Source organism: Oncorhynchus mykiss, chromosome 30 (assembly GCF_013265735.2).
Source record: "Oncorhynchus mykiss isolate Arlee chromosome 30, USDA_OmykA_1.1, whole genome shotgun sequence".
In the NCBI taxonomy this organism is placed as follows: domain Eukaryota; kingdom Metazoa; phylum Chordata; class Actinopteri; order Salmoniformes; family Salmonidae; genus Oncorhynchus; species Oncorhynchus mykiss.
Window position 1 is genome coordinate 5,655,070 of NC_050570.1, and position 19,501 is coordinate 5,674,570.

At 41.5% G+C, this 19,501-nt stretch overlaps 1 protein-coding gene across 5 annotated transcripts in view; it reads left to right on the forward strand.

The window, feature by feature from the left end:
- Positions 1 to 19,501, forward strand: part of LOC110521188 (anoctamin-5) — a 78,620-nt gene that overhangs the window by 33,905 nt on the left and 25,214 nt on the right. For all 5 annotated transcript variants that reach the window (XM_036969468.1, XM_036969464.1, XM_036969466.1 and 2 more), the window contains 7 exons: positions 1,836 to 1,943; positions 4,670 to 4,738; positions 6,999 to 7,121; positions 9,885 to 10,046; positions 10,735 to 10,854; positions 13,080 to 13,195; positions 17,052 to 17,186. In XM_036969468.1, coding sequence (XP_036825363.1) covers positions 1,836 to 1,943; positions 4,670 to 4,738; positions 6,999 to 7,121; positions 9,885 to 10,046; positions 10,735 to 10,854; positions 13,080 to 13,195; positions 17,052 to 17,186 — 833 coding nt within the window. The remainder of the gene's footprint in view (positions 1 to 1,835; positions 1,944 to 4,669; positions 4,739 to 6,998; positions 7,122 to 9,884; positions 10,047 to 10,734; positions 10,855 to 13,079; positions 13,196 to 17,051; positions 17,187 to 19,501) is intronic.

Below are 19,501 nucleotides of genomic sequence, written 5' to 3' on the forward strand. Positions count from 1 at the left end.
GGTTTTCTTCCTGGGAAGGAGAGGAGGACCAAAATGCAGCGTGGTTATGGTTGAACATCTTTAATAAAGATGATAACGTGAACAATACGCATATACAAAATAAGAAAAATGTGGAAAAACCAAAACAGTCCTAACTGGTGCAAAACACAGAGACAGGAAACAATCAGCCACAAAATACCCAAAGAATATGGCTGCCTAAATATGGTTCCCAATCAGAGACAACGATAAACACCTGCCTCTGATTGAGAACCACTCCAGGCAACTATAGACTTACCTAGAATACTACACTGAACACAACCCCATCAATCTACAAAACCCCTAGACAAGACAATCACCCATGTCACACCCTGGCCTAACCACAATAATAAAGAAAACACAAAATACTAAGGCCAGGGCGTGACAAGATAGCCAGAGTGAATTTACGAACGCAAGAGATATGCTACACCAAAATACTAACCAAATGACACCTGCATCTCTAACTGTGTATGACCAACGAAAAACGATATGAGGGGAGAAGGTCAATCACTCACACACACGTGAGATCCTCCTAGCTAGCTAGCTAGCTAGCTAGCTATCTACCTAACGTTAGCCTACGTGTTTTTATCTTTCTGCATAAATAGATGCGCTGGCCTATTAGCGACGTTATGACTGAGTTGTGATCATTACCCTTGCTAGTTTGTATTGTATTGTATTAACATTCTCAGCCTTACTTACATTCAACTGATTTTGTCCAAAAGATTGAGTCATTAAAACTGACACAGTACATTCCGAATGCAGGCAGCAAACAATGTACCAGGCCAGCTGGGATTGAAATGATTTATTTATTTTTAACCTTTATTTAACTAGGCAAGCCAGTTAAGAACAAATTCTTATTTACAATGACGTCCTACCGGGGAACAGTGGGTTAACTGCCTTGTTCAGGGGAACAGTGGGGTTAACTGCCTTGTTCCGGGGGCAGAACGACTGATTTTTACCTTGTCAGCTCGGGGATTCGATCCAGCAACCTTTCGGTTACCGGCCCAATTTACAACCTAATAGTAATATGTTTTGGGACCACCAAGAAATGTATTGGTGAATTGTATTAATCATGTATTGAACTGCATCCATCTATTCTGCCAACAATGCCTTAGTGTACTTCATGGAATGTTAGTCAAATTTACCCTATTTTTAAAAACTCTTTATAAAGCTAGTTTTGTAGCATAAACTGAAATTTAATCAAATAAATTTGATATATATATATATATATATTTTTACTGATATTATGATTGTCTGTTTTTTTTTTTCTTCATATCTGCAAAGTAGTTAAAACGCTGTCAGTTCCACTCTAAGCCATGGTTGAAATTGAATTGCGTTGCTCTTGCTCCTTGCATGTCGTCCGACCTCTACGGCCGAGAGGTAATACTGTGTTGCTGTGTGTGATTCTCCATCGTGGCATCGATGTATCGAGTTACAGTGACAGTATATGGATTGATTTGCTGTGGCGTTGCTGTGCTTTGGATGAGTGACTCAGAGCCTTGACTGTGTTCAATAATGTACTTGTCTACTGTTTGAAAACGTTTACGAGTAGGAGTGAACTGAAGACTGTCCACCTTACTGAATGCATCTAAGGCTGTCCTTCGTTCTGATGCACCTTATGGGCCGCCGGCTTCCCAGACCGACACATCATCTCCATTGATATAAAGCTTTAATGTGTGTCTGGGAATACGGGGCTTCGTCTGTGTATTTCAACTGACCACGTGTGTGTGTGTGTGTGTGTGTGTGTGTGTGTGTGTGTGTCTGTGTGTGTGTGTGTGTGCGTGCGTGCGTGCGTGCGTGTGTTGTCGGTCTCCTCTCAGGTTGACAAGCATCAGCAGAGTAAAGACTCGGTGTTCTTCCGTGATGGAAAGAGGAGGATTGACTTCATCCTGTCCTATGTGGATGACCGAGACGGAGAGAGGAAGCAGGTAAAATACAACCTTCAGAAACACACCTGTGCTCACTCTTACTGTAGCTATTACCTTTTCTATAACGTCAAATAGTTGTTAAACGCTATTTACTAGTTATCACAAGTTTTTCAATGTACTGTAATCTGTAATTGTACTGTAATCTGTAATTGTACTGTAATCTGTAATTGTACTGTAATTCAAAGGGAGACTAGGTGCTGGTTTCTGAGCACTGTACTACTTAGCCTGGGGTAAACCAGACTGAATGTTCCGTTCCATTGTGAGTTTAGCCTTCAAGTTGGTTTAACCAGGCTACATGACTAGTATTTGGCAATACTACAGTTATACAGTGTGAGTCAGTAATAGACGCATACTGTACTACATAGTCAGTTGTCAGTCGCAGCTAGTTTTCTCTTGCCAAGCTGTTCATAATATCACTGACTTTGTTGATAGTGTTAAAGGGGAAATGGCCGGTGGCACTTTGCTCCTTCAAAGTCCAATATCTTGAACACTTGACCGCCGACATGAAAAACATTATGAACTGTATGGACTAATGAGAAAAAAAAACTACCAAAATGTCGTTTTTGAGTGGATTTTTCCCTTGAATATTCTAGAGATAAGTTGCAGTAGCTATGATTCCTGATTCCTAGCCAGCCCCATGGAATGGATTGTCCTTATCATCAGCCTTGCTTTTGCGTTAGCCTTGAATTGACACTTAGTTTACTTGGTTAAATAGTTATTTTTAGTGTATTTTGAGTGCAAAGTATGTTTGAGTAGTATTTACATGCTGTGTGAACTGTGACACAGTTTGAACGACCCTCCCTTGTCCCCATATGATAGGCTACTGGGCTGGCCTGGTCAGTAGCTTCAGACTGTATGTTAGGCTACTGGGCTGGCCTGGTCAGTAGCTTCAGACTGTATCTTTGGCTACTGGGCTGGCCTGGTCAGTAGCTTCAGACTGTATGTTTGGCTACTGGGCTGGCCTGGTCAGTAGCTTCAGACTGTATGTTTGGCTACTGGACTGGCCTGGTCAGTAGCTTCAGACTGTATCTTTGGCTACTGGACTGGCCTGGTCAGTAGCTTCAGACTGTATGGTGACTGCAGCTAGCCCAGGGACTAGTAGCTACAGACTGTGTGTTTGAAAGCAGCTAGCCCAGGGACTAGTAGCTACAGACTGTGTGTTTGAAAGCAGCTAGCCCAGGGACTAGTAGCTACAGAGTGAATGGTCCAGTGTGTCTGGTACAGGAGTGTTAGCTCTAACACCTTGTTGTTACTGTCACTTCATGGCTGGGAGGCCTGTCAGCTCTGCTGTGTGTAGAAGAAAAAGAGAAAGAAAGGCACACCTATTTAGGAGAGGTGCTGGCTAACGGAGTAGAACACTTGGAAATAAAGGAGAGCCTCACACTCCAGGAGCTCAGATGCAACATTTTTAATTTACCAACGTTTCGACAGCCAAGCTGTCTTCATCAGGGTACAATCACAAACACTGCGGGACGACTCATTTATATAGTGTCAAGACACACAGGTGTCTGTAATCATGGCCACGAGCGGCCTAATATCATTGGTTAATTTCTCAAATATTAAAATGTCATACAAAGAACAGCATACAAACAACAAATGGATAGCATACGATCATAGATTCATTTGACTACACAAGTTTACAAACAATTACAATGGCAAAGTCACATTAATCACAAGAATGGCTTCAGATCAAAGTCTATGTTGAGACGAAAGGGAGCAAGAGTCTTTAAGTTAAAGATCCATGCAGCCTCTCATTTTAACAATAAATTATCAAGGTCACCCCCTCTCCTAGGGAGGGTGACGTTCGATGCCACTATAACGCAGAGCTCTGCTGTGTCTGTCTGTTCTGAACCTCACACTCAGTCACCACACTCACTGCCCACCAATACTGACCCTAGGCCTGGACAGGAACTGTCACACAGACACAGACACAAACACAGTCACTAGTTCCTAGAATGTTATAGTTGGATGTGTGGTAACAGGAAAGTTGAGGCCCTCTTCCTGTATGATAAATGCAGATGACGAAGCAGTGAAATTGATGGAGGAAGTTGTATTTCTAGTGCCAAAACAGATCAACTCCCCATTACCGTGTGTTTCTATAGCAACGCGCATGCCCCGCCCACCTGAGGGTCTGTCTTTTTCAGCAGTATTTGCTGTGTTTGATCGATGCAAAATCCACTTATCACTTTAATTCTGGCTGGGATTGATTGCTTTCCTTTGACTCTTCCCGACTCTTGCTTGTGCCTGATGTTTTCCCCCCCGTTAACGTCACCACCGCGGAGATGTTCGCAACGACCTGTCACACACACGCCGCTAATGGCTGACATGGGCTCAATGGGATACACTGTCTTTCAGTTGAGTCTGTATGAACGCTAAAACTTAGGGATTTAACGCACCTTCTCCACACTTACATCGCAAGAAAGAGTAGAAAGATTACTTTTATTTTTGATGAGTGTATATTTTTTTGTGGGATTGAAGAAAGAAAAAAAAAGTTATAATTGAATACAGTTAAAATTAGATTCGCTGAAATGAAAGAAAATGTATGAAAATTAACACTGGGATTATAGTGACATTATGTCTGATCTTGGAAACAACATAAATTATTTTTTAGATAGGTGTCTTCTAACTATTACATTTATTAGAGTTGTTTTAAAAACCTTTTAACAATTTCGATGACCGTTGCTAGTTGTTAAGTTCCTCTCCTTTATCATTGTGTTTCTCAACAGGAGAGGCGGAAGGAGTACGAAGCTAACCTACAGAAGGCAGGTCTGGAGCTGGAGACAGAGGATCAATCGGTGAGATTCCTGCTCTGAAGGTTCATTCGGTTAGATATAACCAAGTTATGGTGAGATTCCTGCTCTGAAGGTTCATTCAGTTAGATAAACCAAGTTATGGTGAGATTCCTGCTCTGAAGGTTCATTCAGTTAGATATAACCAAGTTATGGTGAGATTCCTGCTCTGAAGATTCATTCAGTTAGATAAACCAAGTTATGGTGAGATTCCTGCTCTGAAGATTCATTCAGTTAGATATTACCAAGTTATGGTGAGATTCCTGCTCTGAAGGTTCATTCAGTTAGATATGACCAAGTTATGGTGAGATTCCTGCTCTGAAGGTTCATTCAGTTAGATATAACCAAGTTATGGTGAGATTCCTGCTCTGAAGGTTCATTCAGTTAGATATAACCAAGTTATGGTGAGATTCCTGCTCTGAAGGTTCATTCAGTTAGATATAACCAAGTTATGGTGAGATTCCTGCTCTGAAGATTCATTCAGTTAGATATTACCAAGTTATGGTGAGATTCCTGCTCTGAAGGTTCATTCAGTTAGATATTACCAAGTTATGGTGAGATTCCTGCTCTGAAGGTTCATTCAGTTAGATATAACCAAGTTATGGTGAGATTCCTGCTCTGAAGATTCATTCAGTTAGATAAACCAAGTTATGGTGAATAACTAAATACCCTGGTCTTAGATTTGTTTGTGCTGTGTTGCTAACACCATTGGACCATAGAAGTTAGTAACGCAGCATGAACTGATCTGGGACCAGGTTAGTGAATAACACCATTGGACCATAGAAGTTAGTAACGCCCATAAACTGATCTGGGACCAGGTTAGTGAATAACACCATTGGACCATAGAAGTTAGTAACGCAGCATGAACTGATCTGGGACCAGGTTAGTGAATAACACCGTTGGACCATAGAAGTTAGTAACGCAGCATGAACTGATCTGGGACCAGGTTAGTGAATAACACCGTTGGACCATAGAAGTTAGTAACGCAGCATAAACTGATCTGGGACCAGGTTAGTGAATAACACCGTTGGACCATAGAAGTTAGTAACGTAGCATTAACTGATCTGGGACCAGGTTAGTGAATAACACCATTGGACCATACAGGGACAGACTGTTCTGTTTTTGTATTGGGGGATACCATTACTCTTTCTCACCACCTGGGGTAGGTAGATAAATAGACAACATCACAGCACAGTTCAGGAAAATGGCTTGTTTGTGGTAGTGCAAGTAGCTCAATTCTGCTATTGGGACAGAAATTGATTGTCCTTGAGTAACCATATAATGAAACTGATATGACTATGTCTGTCTATCTTTGTCTGTCTTTGTTTCTCTGCCTGTTTCTCTGGTCTATTTATCTGCCTGTTTCTCTGCCTGTTTCTCTGGTCTAATTCTCTGCCTGTTTCTCTGGTCTATTTATCTGCCTGTTTCTCTGCCTGTTTCTCTGGTCTAATTATCTGCCTGTTTCTCTGGTCTAATTCTCTGCCTGTTTCTCTGGTCTATTTATCTGCCTATTTCTCTGTCTGTTTCTCTGGTCTATTTCTCTGCCTGTTTCTCTGGTCTATTTCTCTGCCTGTTTCTCTGGTCTATTTATCTGCCTGTTTCTCTGCCTGTTCCTCTGGTCTAATTCTCTGCCTGTTTCTCTGGTCTAATTATTTACCTATTTCTCTGTCTGTTTCTGTGTCGGTCAATTTCGCCATCTCTCCATCTCCACATCTCTCCATCTCCCCATCTCTCCACATTTCTCCATCTCTCCATCTCTCAATCTCTCCACATTTCTCCATCTCCCCATCTCTCCATCTCCACATCTCTCCATCTCCCCCTTTCTCCACATCTCTCCATCTCTCCATCTCCACATCTCTCCATCTCCACATTTCTCCATCTCTCCATCTCCACATCTCTCCATCTCCACATCTCTCCATCTCTCCATCTCTCCATCTCCACATCTCCCCATCTCCACATCTCTCCATCTCCACATCTCTCCATCTCCACAACTCCCCATCTTCACATCTCTCCATCTCACCATCTTCACATCTCACAATTTCTCCATCTCTCCATCTCCACATCACCCCATCTCGACATCTCTCCATCTCCACATCACCCCATCTCTCCATCCCACCATCTTCACATCTCCATCTCCACATCTCACCATGTCACCATCCTACCATCTCTCCAAATCTCCATATCTCTCCATCTCCATCTCACCATCTCTCCATTTCACCATCTCCACATCTCTCCATTCATCTCTCCATTTCTCTCCTCCAATCAGGAGTCAGATGATGGTAAGACATACTATGTGAAGATCCACACTCCATGGGATGTGCTAGCCACCTATGCCGATGTCCTCAAGATCAAGGTTCCCTTCAAGGCCAACGACATCCCCGCCCACAAGGTACAGTAGGCAGCCGGGTATCCTAGTTGTTAGAGAGGCGAGCCAGCAACCAGAGGGTTTCCGGTTCGAATCGCAAAACTGAAAGGAAAAATCTCGTCAGGACAAATTTCCGTAGACTGTAGGGAAGATCTGTTTGTGCTCTTGCTAACTCCATTGCTTTCATTGTCAAGCCAAACACAATTGGCCATCACGCTTCAGTAGGAATGTAAAATTACTACTCAGGCTAGGAATGTAAAACTAGTACTCAGGCTAGGAATATAAAACTAGTACTCAGGAATGTAAAACTAGTACTCAGGCTAGGAATATAAAACTAGTACTCAGGAATATAAAACTAGTACTCAGGCTAGGAATATAAAACTAGCCCTCAGGAATATAAAACTAGTACTCAGGAATATAAAACTAGTACTCAGGCTAGGAATATAAAACCAGTACTCAGGAATATAAAACTAGTCCTCAGGCTAGGAATATAAAACTAGTACTCAGGCTAGGAATATAAAACTAGTACTCAGGAATATAAAACTAGTACTCAGGCTAGGAATGTAAAACTAGCACTCAGGCTAGGAATATAAAACTAGTACTCAGGCTAGGAATGTAAAACTAGCACTCAGGCTAGGAATATAAAACTAGTACTCAGGAATATAAAACTAGTACTCAGGCTAGGAATATAAAACTAGTACTCAGGCTAGGAATGTAAAACTAGCACTCAGGCTAGGAATATAAAACTAGTACTCAGGAATATAAAACTAGTACTCAGGCTAGGAATATAAAACCAGTACTCAGGAATATAAAACTAGTCCTCAGGCTAGGAATATAAAACTAGTACTCAGGCTAGGAATATAAAACTAGTACTCAGGCTAGGAATGTAAAACTAGCACTCAGGCTATGAATATAAAACTAGCCCTCAGGCTAGGAATGTAAAACTAGCACTCAGGCTAGGAATGTAAAACTAGCACTCAGGCTAGGAATATAAAACTAGTACTCAGGCTAGGAATGTAAAACTAGCACTCAGGCTAGGAATGTAAAACTAGTACTCAGGCTAGGAATATAAAACTAGTACTCAGGAATGTAAAACTAGCCCTCAGGAATATAAAACTAGTACTCAGGCTAGGAATATAAAACTAGTACTCAGGCTAGGAATGTAAAACTAGTACTCAGGCTAGGAATGTAAAACTAGTACTCAGGCTAGGAATATAAAACTAGTACTCAGGTTAGGAATATAAAACTAGTACTCAGGTTAGGAATATAAAACTAGTACTCAGGAATATAAAACTAGTCCTCAGGCTAGGAATGTAAAACTAGTACTCAGGAATATAAAACTAGTACTCAGGCTAGGAATGTAAAACTAGTACTCAGGAATATAAAACTAGTACTCAGGCTAGGAATGTAAAACTAGCCCTCAGGAATGTAAAACTAGTACTCAGGTTAGGAATGTAAAACTAGTACTCAGGCTAGGAATGTAAAACTAGTACTCAGGTTAGGAATGTAAAACTACTACTCAGGAATATAAAACTAGTCCTCAGGCTAGGAATGTAAAACTAGTACTCAGGAATATAAAACTAGTACTCAGGCTAGGAATGTAAAACTAGCCCTCAGGAATATAAAACTAGTACTCAGGTTAGGAATGTAAAACTAGTACTCAGGCTAGGAATGTAAAACTAGTACTCAGGTTAGGAATATAAAACTAGTACTCAGGAATATAAAACTAGCCCTCAGGCTAGGAATGTAAAACTAGTACTCAGGCTAGGAATGTAAAACTAGTACTCAGGTTAGGAATATAAAAATAGTACTCAGGAATATAAAACTAGCCATCAGGCTAGGAATGTAAAACTAGTACTCAGGCTAGGAATGTAAAACTAGTACTCAGGAATATAAAACTAGCCCTCAGGCTAGGAATGTAAAACTAGTACTCAGGCTAGGAATGTAAAACTAGTACTCAGGAATATAAAACTAGCCCTCAGGCTAGGAATGTAAAACTAGTACTCAGGCTAGGAATGTAAAACTAGTACTCAGGTTAGGAATATAAAACTAGTACTCAGGAATATAAAACTAGCCCTCAGGCTAGGAATGTAAAACTAGTACTCAGGCTAGGAATGTAAAACTAGTACTCAGGCTAGGAATGTAAAACTAGTACTCAGGTTAGGAATATAAAACTAGTACTCAGGAATATAAAACTAGCCCTCAGGCTAGGAATGTAAAACTAGTACTCAGGCTAGGAATGTAAAACTAGTACTCAGGCTAGGAATGTAAAACTAGTACTCAGGTTAGGAATATAAAACTAGTACTCAGGAATATAAAACTAGCCCTCAGGCTAGGAATGTAAAACTAGTACTCAGGCTAGGAATGTAAAACTAGTACTCAGGCTAGGAATGTAAAACTAGTACTCAGGTTAGGAATATAAAACTAGTACTCAGGAATATAAAACTAGCCCTCAGGCTAGGAATGTAAAACTAGTACTCAGGCTAGGAATGTAAAACTAGTACTCAGGCTAGGAATGTAAAACTAGTACTCAGGCTAGGAATATAAAACTAGTACTCAGGCTAGGAATGTAAAACTAGTACTCAGGCTAGGAATGTAAAACTAGCCCTCAGGAATATAAAACTAGTACTCAGGAATATAAAACTAGCCCTCAGGCTAGGAATGTAAAACTAGCCCTCAGGCTAGGAATGTAAAACTAGTACTCAGGCTAGGAATGTAAAACTAGTACTCGGGTTAGGAATGTAAAATGATAAAGATTCCCATTCTTAAAGTCTCCTCTTCCACCAGGACATTCCCATGAACTGGCTGTTCACGCCCTTCCGTCTACCGAACCACATTATGAATCCTGAACCAGACTACTTCACCTCACCCTTCAACAAGGAAAAGATCGACTTCTTCCTTATCGATGACAAGGAGACCTTCTTCCCTCCCTCTGTCCGCAACAGGATAGTAAGTACTGCACCGTTATTAGGGTTTATTACAGGAGCATCAAGTAGATCGTCATTAGGGTTTATTATAGGAGCATCAAGTAGATTGTCATTAGGGTTTATTATAGGAGCATCAAGTGGATCATCATTAGGGTTTATTATAGGAGCATCAAGTGGATCATCATTAGGGTTTATTATAGGAGAATCAAGTGGACCGTCATTAGGGTTTATTATAGGAGCATCAGGTGGATCGTCATTAGGGTTTATTATAGGAGCACCTCCAGGTGTACTAAATGACCTTTCACCTCTCCTCCTCCAGGTGTACTAAATGACCTTTCACCTCTCCTCCTCCAGGTGTACTAAATGACCTTTCACCTCTCCTCCTCCAGGTGTACTAAATGACCTTTCACCTCTCCTCCTCCAGGTGTACTAAATGACCTTTCACTTCTCCTCCTCCAGGTGTTCTAAATGACCTTTCACCTCTCCTCCTCCAGGTGTACTAAATGACCTTTCCCCTCTCCTCCTCCAGGTGTACTAAATTACCTTTCACCTCTCCTCCTCCTCCAGGTGTACTAAATTACCTTTCCCCTCTCCTCCTCCAGGTGTACTAAATTACCTTTCACCTCTCCTCCTCCTCCAGGTGTACTAAATGACCTTTCACCTCTCCTCCTCCAGGTGTACTAAATGACCTTTCACCTCTCCTCCTCCAGGTGTACTATATCCTGGCCCGCTGTGCGTACTACAAGGAGGACAGTGATGACAAGAACAAGAAGGGCATCAAGCGCCTGCTCAACAACGGAACCTACGGGGCTGCCTTCCCACTACATGATGTAAGAAGCTACTGTATAACAGTGACCTTTCTTCTAGCTGGCTAAAACGGCGTTGCCCTCTGGGCTCTTGCTGGGCCTAATGGTATGCACATGTGCCATTGAGTATCTGTGAAGTCGTTAAAGGCATAGTGTGTGTGAGGTATAAATGACTTCGAAGGTAGTTTATGGCGAGCCAATGCGCAGAGACATAAAGATTAGTTCCTCTGACTCTGGGGGAAGTAGAAAAATGGCTTGATTGCCAGGATCTTCGCACCATCGCTTTACTGTTGTAGGGGAAAGGAAAGTGAAATACATGTTTGGTTTTTTTGTGCACAATGTGCTCTCTTTGTGTTTCATACAATATTCCCCTGTTTAGAGGACAGTTGGATATGTGGCTACTGCGACTGAAGCTCATTTGTAATTGAACTGATCCAAGCATTTTCTCTGTAACAAAACTGACATCACCTTTGGATGTGAGACACGCATGTTATGGATGAACAGTAGCACCATGACTCTATAAATGACATGTATCCAGTAGCACCATGACTCTAATGACATCTATCCAGTAGCACCATGACTCTAATGACATGTATCCAGTAGCACCATGACTCTATAAATGACATGTATCCAGTAGGACCATGACTCTAATGACATCTATCCAGTAGCACCATGACTCTAATGACATCTATCCAGTAGCACCATGACTCTAATGACATCTATCCAGTAGCACCATGACTCTAATGACATGTATCCAGTAGCACCATGACTCTATAAATGACATGTATCCAGTAGCACCATGACTCTAATGACATCTATCCAGTAGCACCATGACTCTAATGACATCTATCCAGTAGCACCATGACTCTAATGACATGTATCCAGTAGCACCATGACTCTATAAATGACATCTATCCAGTAGCACCATGACTCTAATGACATCTATCCAGTAGCACCATGACTCTAATGACATCTATCCAGTAGCACCATGACTCTAATGACATGTATCCAGTAGCACCATGACTCTATAAATGACATGTATTCAGTAGGACCATGACTCTAATGACATCTATCCAGTAGCACCATGACTCTAATGACATCTATCCAGTAGCACCATGACTCTAATGACATCTATCCAGTAGCACCATGACTCTATAAATGACATGTATCCAGCAGGACCATGACTCTAATGACATCTATCCAGTAGGACCATGACTCTAATGACATCTATCCAGTAGCACCATGACTCTAATGACATCTATCCAGTAGCACCATGACTCTATAAATGACATGTATCCAGTAGCACCATGACTCTAATGACATCTATCCAGTAGCACCATGACTCTATAAATGACATCTATCCAGTAGCACCATGACTCTAATGACATGTATTCAGTAGCACCATGACTCTAATGACATCTATCCAGTAGCACCATGACTCTAATGACATGTATCCAGTAGCACCATGACTCTAATGACATCTATCCAATAGCACCATGACTCTAATGACATCTATCCAGTAGCACCATGACTCTAATGACATGTATCCAGTAGCACCATGACTCTATAAATGACATGTATTCAGTAGGACCATGACTCTAATGACATCTATCCAGTAGCACCATGACTCTAATGACATCTATCCAGTAGGACCATGACTCTATGAATGACATCTATCCAGTAGCACCATGACTCTATAAATGACATGTATCCAGTAGCACCATGACTCTAATGACATCTATCCAGTAGCACCATGACTCTATGAATGACATGTATCCAGTAGCACCATGACTCTATAAATGACATGTATTCAGTAGGACCATGACTCTAATGACATCTATCCAGTAGCACCATGACTCTAATGACATCTATCCAGTAGGACCATGACTCTATGAATGACATCTATCCAGTAGCACCATGACTCTATAAATGACATGTATCCAGTAGCACCATGACTCTAATGACATCTATCCAGTAGGACCATGACTCTATGAATGACATCTATCCAGTAGCACCATGACTCTATAAATGACATGTATTCAGTAGGACCATGACTCTAATGACATCTATCCAGTAGCACCATGACTCTAATGACATCTATCCAGTAGGACCATGACTCTATGAATGACATCTATCCAGTAGGACCATGACTCTATGAATGACATGTATCCAGCAGGACCATGACTCTAATGACATCTATCCAGTAGGACCATGACTCTAATGACATCTTTCTCTCTGTATGTCTACAGTCTCGCTACTGGAAGGCATCCAGAGACCCCAACAGTGAGAGTGAGAGATTCAGCCTCTACAAACACTGGGCCCGGTTCTTCAGTTTCTTCAAAGAGCAGCCTCTCAATTTGATACGGTGAGAGCACAACACAACACGACACAACATGACACAACACGACACTACACGACACAACACGACACAACACGACACAACACGACACTACACGACACCACACAACACGACACAACACGACACAACACGAAACAACACGACACTACACGACACCACACAACATAACACAACATAACACAACACGACACAACACGACACTACACGACACAACATGAAACAACACGACACCACACAACATAACATGAAACAACACGACACAACACGACACAACATGAAACAACACGACACAACACAACACGACACTACACGACACCACACAACATAACATGAAACAACACGACACAACACGACACTACACGGCACCACACAACATAACACGACACAACATGACACAACACGACACAACACAACACGACAAGACACAATACAACACTCCACACACAGAGAAGTGTACAAAGCGCTCCCTCGCCCTCCATTTGGCAAATCTGACCATAACTCTATCCTCCTGATTCTTACTTACAAGAAAAAATTAAAGCAGGAAGCACCAGTGACTCGGTATATAAAAAAAGGGGTCAGATGAAGCAGATGCTAAACTACGGGGCTGTTTGCTATCACAGACTGGAATATGTTCCAGGATTCTTCCGATGGCATTGAGGAGTACACCATGTCAGTCACTGGCTTTATCAATAAGTGCATCGATGACCTTGACCCCACAGTGACAATATGTACTGTACATACCCCAACCAGAAGCCATGGATTACAGGCAACATCCGCACTGAGCTAAATGGTAGAGCTGATTCTTTTGTCGTGACTTTACTTTCATTAATCTGATGACTGTTAGATATTGAATCAACTAAATATGTTTAATTGTTACCTGATTAAATTAATCATGTAACAACTAACTCATGACGAATTTGGGGCACCACGAGAGCGGTTGTTTAAATTGTTACCATCTCCCGATTTTAAACTCTAAGGGTCTTTACATATCCCATCCATAAAACAGTCAACGTATTAATTAACCTCTTATCATATCATCATTCTGAATAGTCGTAACCTTCCTGGATCTGCAGAATAAACACAAAAAGGTCCCTAGCGGACTAACACAACATATTACGGCTAATCAGCCATACCAGTGAATGTCCGAGAGGGGAGTTTTCTCCTCTCTCCACCTCGTGTTGATACAGTGCCTTGCGAAAGTATTCGGCCCCCTTGAACTTTGCGACCTTTTGCCACATTTCAGGCTTCAAACATAAAGATATAAAACTGTATTTTTTTGCGAAGAATCAACAACAAGTGATACACAATCATGAAGTGGAACGACATTTATTGGATATTTCAAACTTTTTTAACAAATCAAAAACTGAAAAATTGGGCGTGCAAAATTATTCAGCCCCCTTAAGTTAATACTTTGTAGCGCCACCTTTTGCTGCGATTACAGCTGTAAGTCGCTTGGGGTATGTCTCTATCAGTTTTGCACACCGAGAGACTGACATTTTTTCCCATTCCTCCTTGCAAAACAGCTCGAGCTCAGTGAGGTTGGATGGAGAGCATTTGTGAACAGCAGTTTTCAGTTCTTTCCACAGATTCTCGATTGGATTCAGGTCTGGACTTTGACTTGGCCATTCTAACACCTGGATATGTTTATTTTTGAACCATTCCATTGTAGATTTTGCTTTATGTTTTGGATCATTGTCTTGTTGGAAGACAAATCTCCGTCCCAGTCTCAGGTCTTTTGCAGACTCCATCAGGTTTTCTTCCAGAATGGTCCTGTATTTGGCTCCATCCATCTTCCCATCAATTTTAACCATCTTCCCTGTCGCTGCTGAAGAAAAGCAGGCCCAAACCATGATGCTGCCACCACCATGTTTGACAGTGGGGATGGTGTGTTCAGGCTGATGAGCTGTGTTGCTTTTATGCCAAACATAACGTTTTGCATTGTTGCCAAAAAGTTCAATTTTGGTTTCATCTGACCAGATTACCTTCTTCCACATGTTTGGCGTGTCTCCCAGGTGGCTTGTGGCAAACTTTAAACGACACTTTTTATGGATATCTTTAAGAAATGGCTTTCTTCTTGCCACTCTTCCATAAAGGCCAGATTTGTGCAATATACAACTGATTGTTGTCCTATGGACAGAGTCTCCCACCTCAGCTGTAGATCTCTGCAGTTCATCCAGAGTGATCATGGGCCTCTTGGCTGCATCTCTGATCAGTCTTCTCCTTGTATGAGCTGAAAGTTTAGAGGGACGGCCAGGTCTTGGTAGATTTGCAGTGGTCTGATACTCCTTCCATTTCAATATTATCGCATGCACAGTGCTCCTTTGGATGTTTAAAGCTTGGGAAATCTTTTTGTATCCAAATCCGGCTTTAAACTTCTTCACACCAGTATCTCGGACCTGCCTGGTGTGTTCCTTGTTCTTCATGATGCTCTCTGCGCTTTTAACGGACCTCTGAGACTATCACAGTGCAGGTGCATTTATACGGAGACTTGATTACACACAGGTGGATTGTATTTATCATCATTAGTCATTTAGGTCAACATTGGATCATTCAGAGATCCTCACTGAACTTCTGGAGAGAGTTTGCTGCACTGAAAGTAAAGGGGCTGAATAATTTTGCACGCCCAATTTTTCAGTTTTTGATTTGTTAAAAAAGTTTGAAACATCCAATAAATATCGTTCCACTTCATGATTGTGTCCCACTTGTTGTTGATTCTCCACAAAAAAATACAGTTTTATATCTTTATGTTTGAAGCCTGAAATGTGGCAAAAGGTCGCAAAGTTCAAGGGGGCCGAATACTTTCGCAAGGCACTGTAGTCACGGCTTGACCCACTTACACAAGCAGCTGCAGCCTGGCGATGTCCTGGTCTAGTCTGGGAGGTGAGTTATTTTCTTCACCTTGTGTTGAGGTTCCACGTTCCAGGCATTTCAAACATGTAATATGTACATGTACATATTACCTCAATTACCTCTACTAACCTGTGCCCCCGCACATTGACTCTATACCAGTACCCCCTGTCTACAGCCTCACTACTGTTAATTTATTGTTGCTCCTTAATTATTTGTTATTTTTCTATTTTGTTATTTTTTTTCATTTTATTTATTTCTGTTTATGTCAGTTTATTTAGTTTATTCTTATCACTTATTATTTTCTCAAAACTGCATTGTTGGTTAAGGGCTTGTTAGTAAGCATTTTACTGTAAGGTTCTACACCTGTTGTATTCTGCGCATATGACAAATAACTTTTGATTAGATTTTTTTTCCATCCCGACTACCGACACTTTCATTACTATGGGACAGAGGGAGATCGAATTTGAGTATTGAAACATTGTTGCAAATGTCGGAGAGACAGACAGCAAGGTTGATCTCTGCTGTTGAAAACTAAATATTAGTCTAAAAGAAATGTGAGATAATGTCTATATGCTTTTATAGTGGAGATCAAGTTTATAAATTGCCTGGCTGGGCTGATGATACAGTGGATTGCGCAGTCACATGGAACAGAGTAAATAGGCATTTTAGACCCACCAGTTGTATAATCCAACATACATGAACCCCCTACGTACAGTGACAGACCTTACAGTATATTTCCAGAGATCTTGATTGCTGTAAACTCTGCAAGCTGAATTCACCTTTAAAAGTAAACTGCAGTGCCCAGGTCGTTAACTGTAACTGTGTCTGCCCATTATTTTTAGACACTAGATAGACCTGACCTGGAGTTCACAACCTGCGTGTTGTTGTTTGATTGGTTGTATTTCCCATAACAGGAAGTATTACATGGAGAAGATGTTTGATTGGTTGTATTTCCCATAACAGGAAGTATTACGTGGAGAAGATGTTTGATTGGTTGTATTTCCCATAACAGGAAGTATTACGGGGAGAAGATTGGGATCTACTTTGCCTGGCTGGGTTTCTACACTGAGATGCTGTTCTTCGCTGCGGTAGTCGGCCTGATCTGCTTTCTCTATGGATTGTTCACCTTCGATGACAACGTCTGGAGGTGAGGGCCCCTGAATCACAATTCAACCCCTAGCCACTAGCCCCTTACATTGGTGTAGTGTAGCCCCTAGATCCTATCCCCCTTGTGTGAGCCCCTAGCTCCTTGTGTGAGCCCCTAGCTCCTATCCCCTAGGCGTTGATCTGAGAGGATTGTTGGTGTAAGCAGTATCTAATGTAACTATTATACATTTGTACATTGTCCGTGGATGTCAGATTGATACGTTCAATGATTGGGACTCTAGCTAAGGTGGCTGAGAATGTAGCTCATATGTTTTGATACAGTTAGACCTACACTACCGGTCAAACGTTTTTAAACACCTACCTCATTCAAGGGTTTTTCTTTATTTTTTAATATTTTCTACATTTGTAGAATAATAGTGAAGACATCAAAAACTGTATGAAATAACAAATATGGAACCATGTAGTAACCAAAAAAGTGTCAAACAAATCAAAATATATTTTATATTTGAGATTCTTCAAATAGCCATCCTTTACCTTGATGACAGCTTTGCGCACTTTTGGCATTCTCTCAACCAGCTTCCAGAGGTAGTCACCTGACCAATGACCAAGTCATTGTTTTACAAGTCACAAGTAAGTCTCAAGTCGTAGCACTTAAGTCCCAAAGTCAAGACAGGCGAGTCCGGGTCACGTCTCAAGTCAAGACCGTCAAGTATCAAGTCAAGTCTCAAGTCCTAAACTTTGAGTTTCGAGTCCTAAACATATTTTTAACAAGAGTAATAGTTAGTTTATGCAAATCATGAATGCTTTTAAAAATATCTATATATTTATTACTTTCCAAATAAACATTATATTTCCATTGAAATACATGGGTAGCCATGAGAAAGACCCCCCAAGCACATAACAATACAAGCTCCAGACATCACAAACCAGCTAAAATAAACTCACGAAACAAGTTACACACACTCATAAACACACAAACTCGTGTGAAGGATAGCTGTCGGCTGTATTAGCCACGACTTACCGTATTTTGTGCAGCTTCAAACGTCGAACAACGTTGGAAATTGTTTCGCCTCCGTCTGTAATTTTCTTCCCGCATGTTTTGCAAGTTGCAATCCGTTTTTTGTTGATACAGTGTCGTCTTTATATCCGAAATTAATAATTTTGGGGGTATCATCATTCCAAGGGCTCCATCTGAATTCACCCGCCGACGTTCCTCTGCACTGCCACGCACAACTTCATTGGCTGCTGTCCGATTCAAACGGTAATCTGTTAAATGAAGAGTTTTATTTTATTTACACTTTTATTAATAGCATCATTTGTAATATTTGGGCTTGGGGATCTTAGGGGATCAAGTTAAGTCAGGTCGAGTCACGAGTCATTGGTGTTAAAGTCAAAGTCGAGTTGCAAGTCATCATATTTGTGACTCGAGTCTGACTCGAGTCCAAGTCATGTGACTCGAGTCCACACCTCTGCCAGTTTCACCTGGAATGCTTTTCCTACAGTCTTGAAGGAGTTCCCACATATGCTGAGCACTTGTTGGCTGCTTTTCCTTCACTCTGCGGTCTGACACATTCCAAACCATCTCAAATGAGTTTAGGTCGGGGGATTGTGGAGGCCAGGTCATCTGATGCAGCACACCATCACTCTCCTTCTCTGTAAAATAGCCCTTACACAGCCTGGAGGTGCGTTGGATCATTGTCCTGTTGAAAAACAAAGGATAGTCCCACTAAGCCCAAACCAGATAGGATGGCATATCGCTGCCAGAATGCTGTGGTAGCCATGCTGGTTATGTGTGCCTTGAATTCTAAATAAATCACAGACAGTGTTACCAGCAAAGCACCCCCACACCATAACACCTCCTCCTCCATGCTTTACGGTGGGTCATCTGATGCAGCACTCCATCCCTCTTCTTCTTGGTAAAAATAGCCCTTACACAGCCTGGAGGTTTGTTGGATCATTGTCCTGTTGAAAAGCAATGGTGCAACGCTGCAGAATGCTGTGGTAGCCATGCTGGTTAAGTGTGCCTTGAATTGTAAATAAATCACAGAGTGTGTCACCAGCAAAGCACCCCCACACCATAACACCATCTCCTCCATGCTTTACGGTGGGAAATACACATGCAGAGATCATCTGTTCACCTACCCTGCATCTCATACAAAGACACGGTAGTTGGAACCAAAACTCTCAAATTTAGACTCATCAGACCAAAGGACAAATCTCCACTGGCCTAATGTCCATTGCTCATGTTTCTTGGCCCAAGCAAGTCTCTTCTTATTATTGGCGTCCTTTAGTAGTGGTTTCTTTGCAGCAATTTGACCATGAAGGCCTGATTCATACAGTCTCTTCTGAACAGTT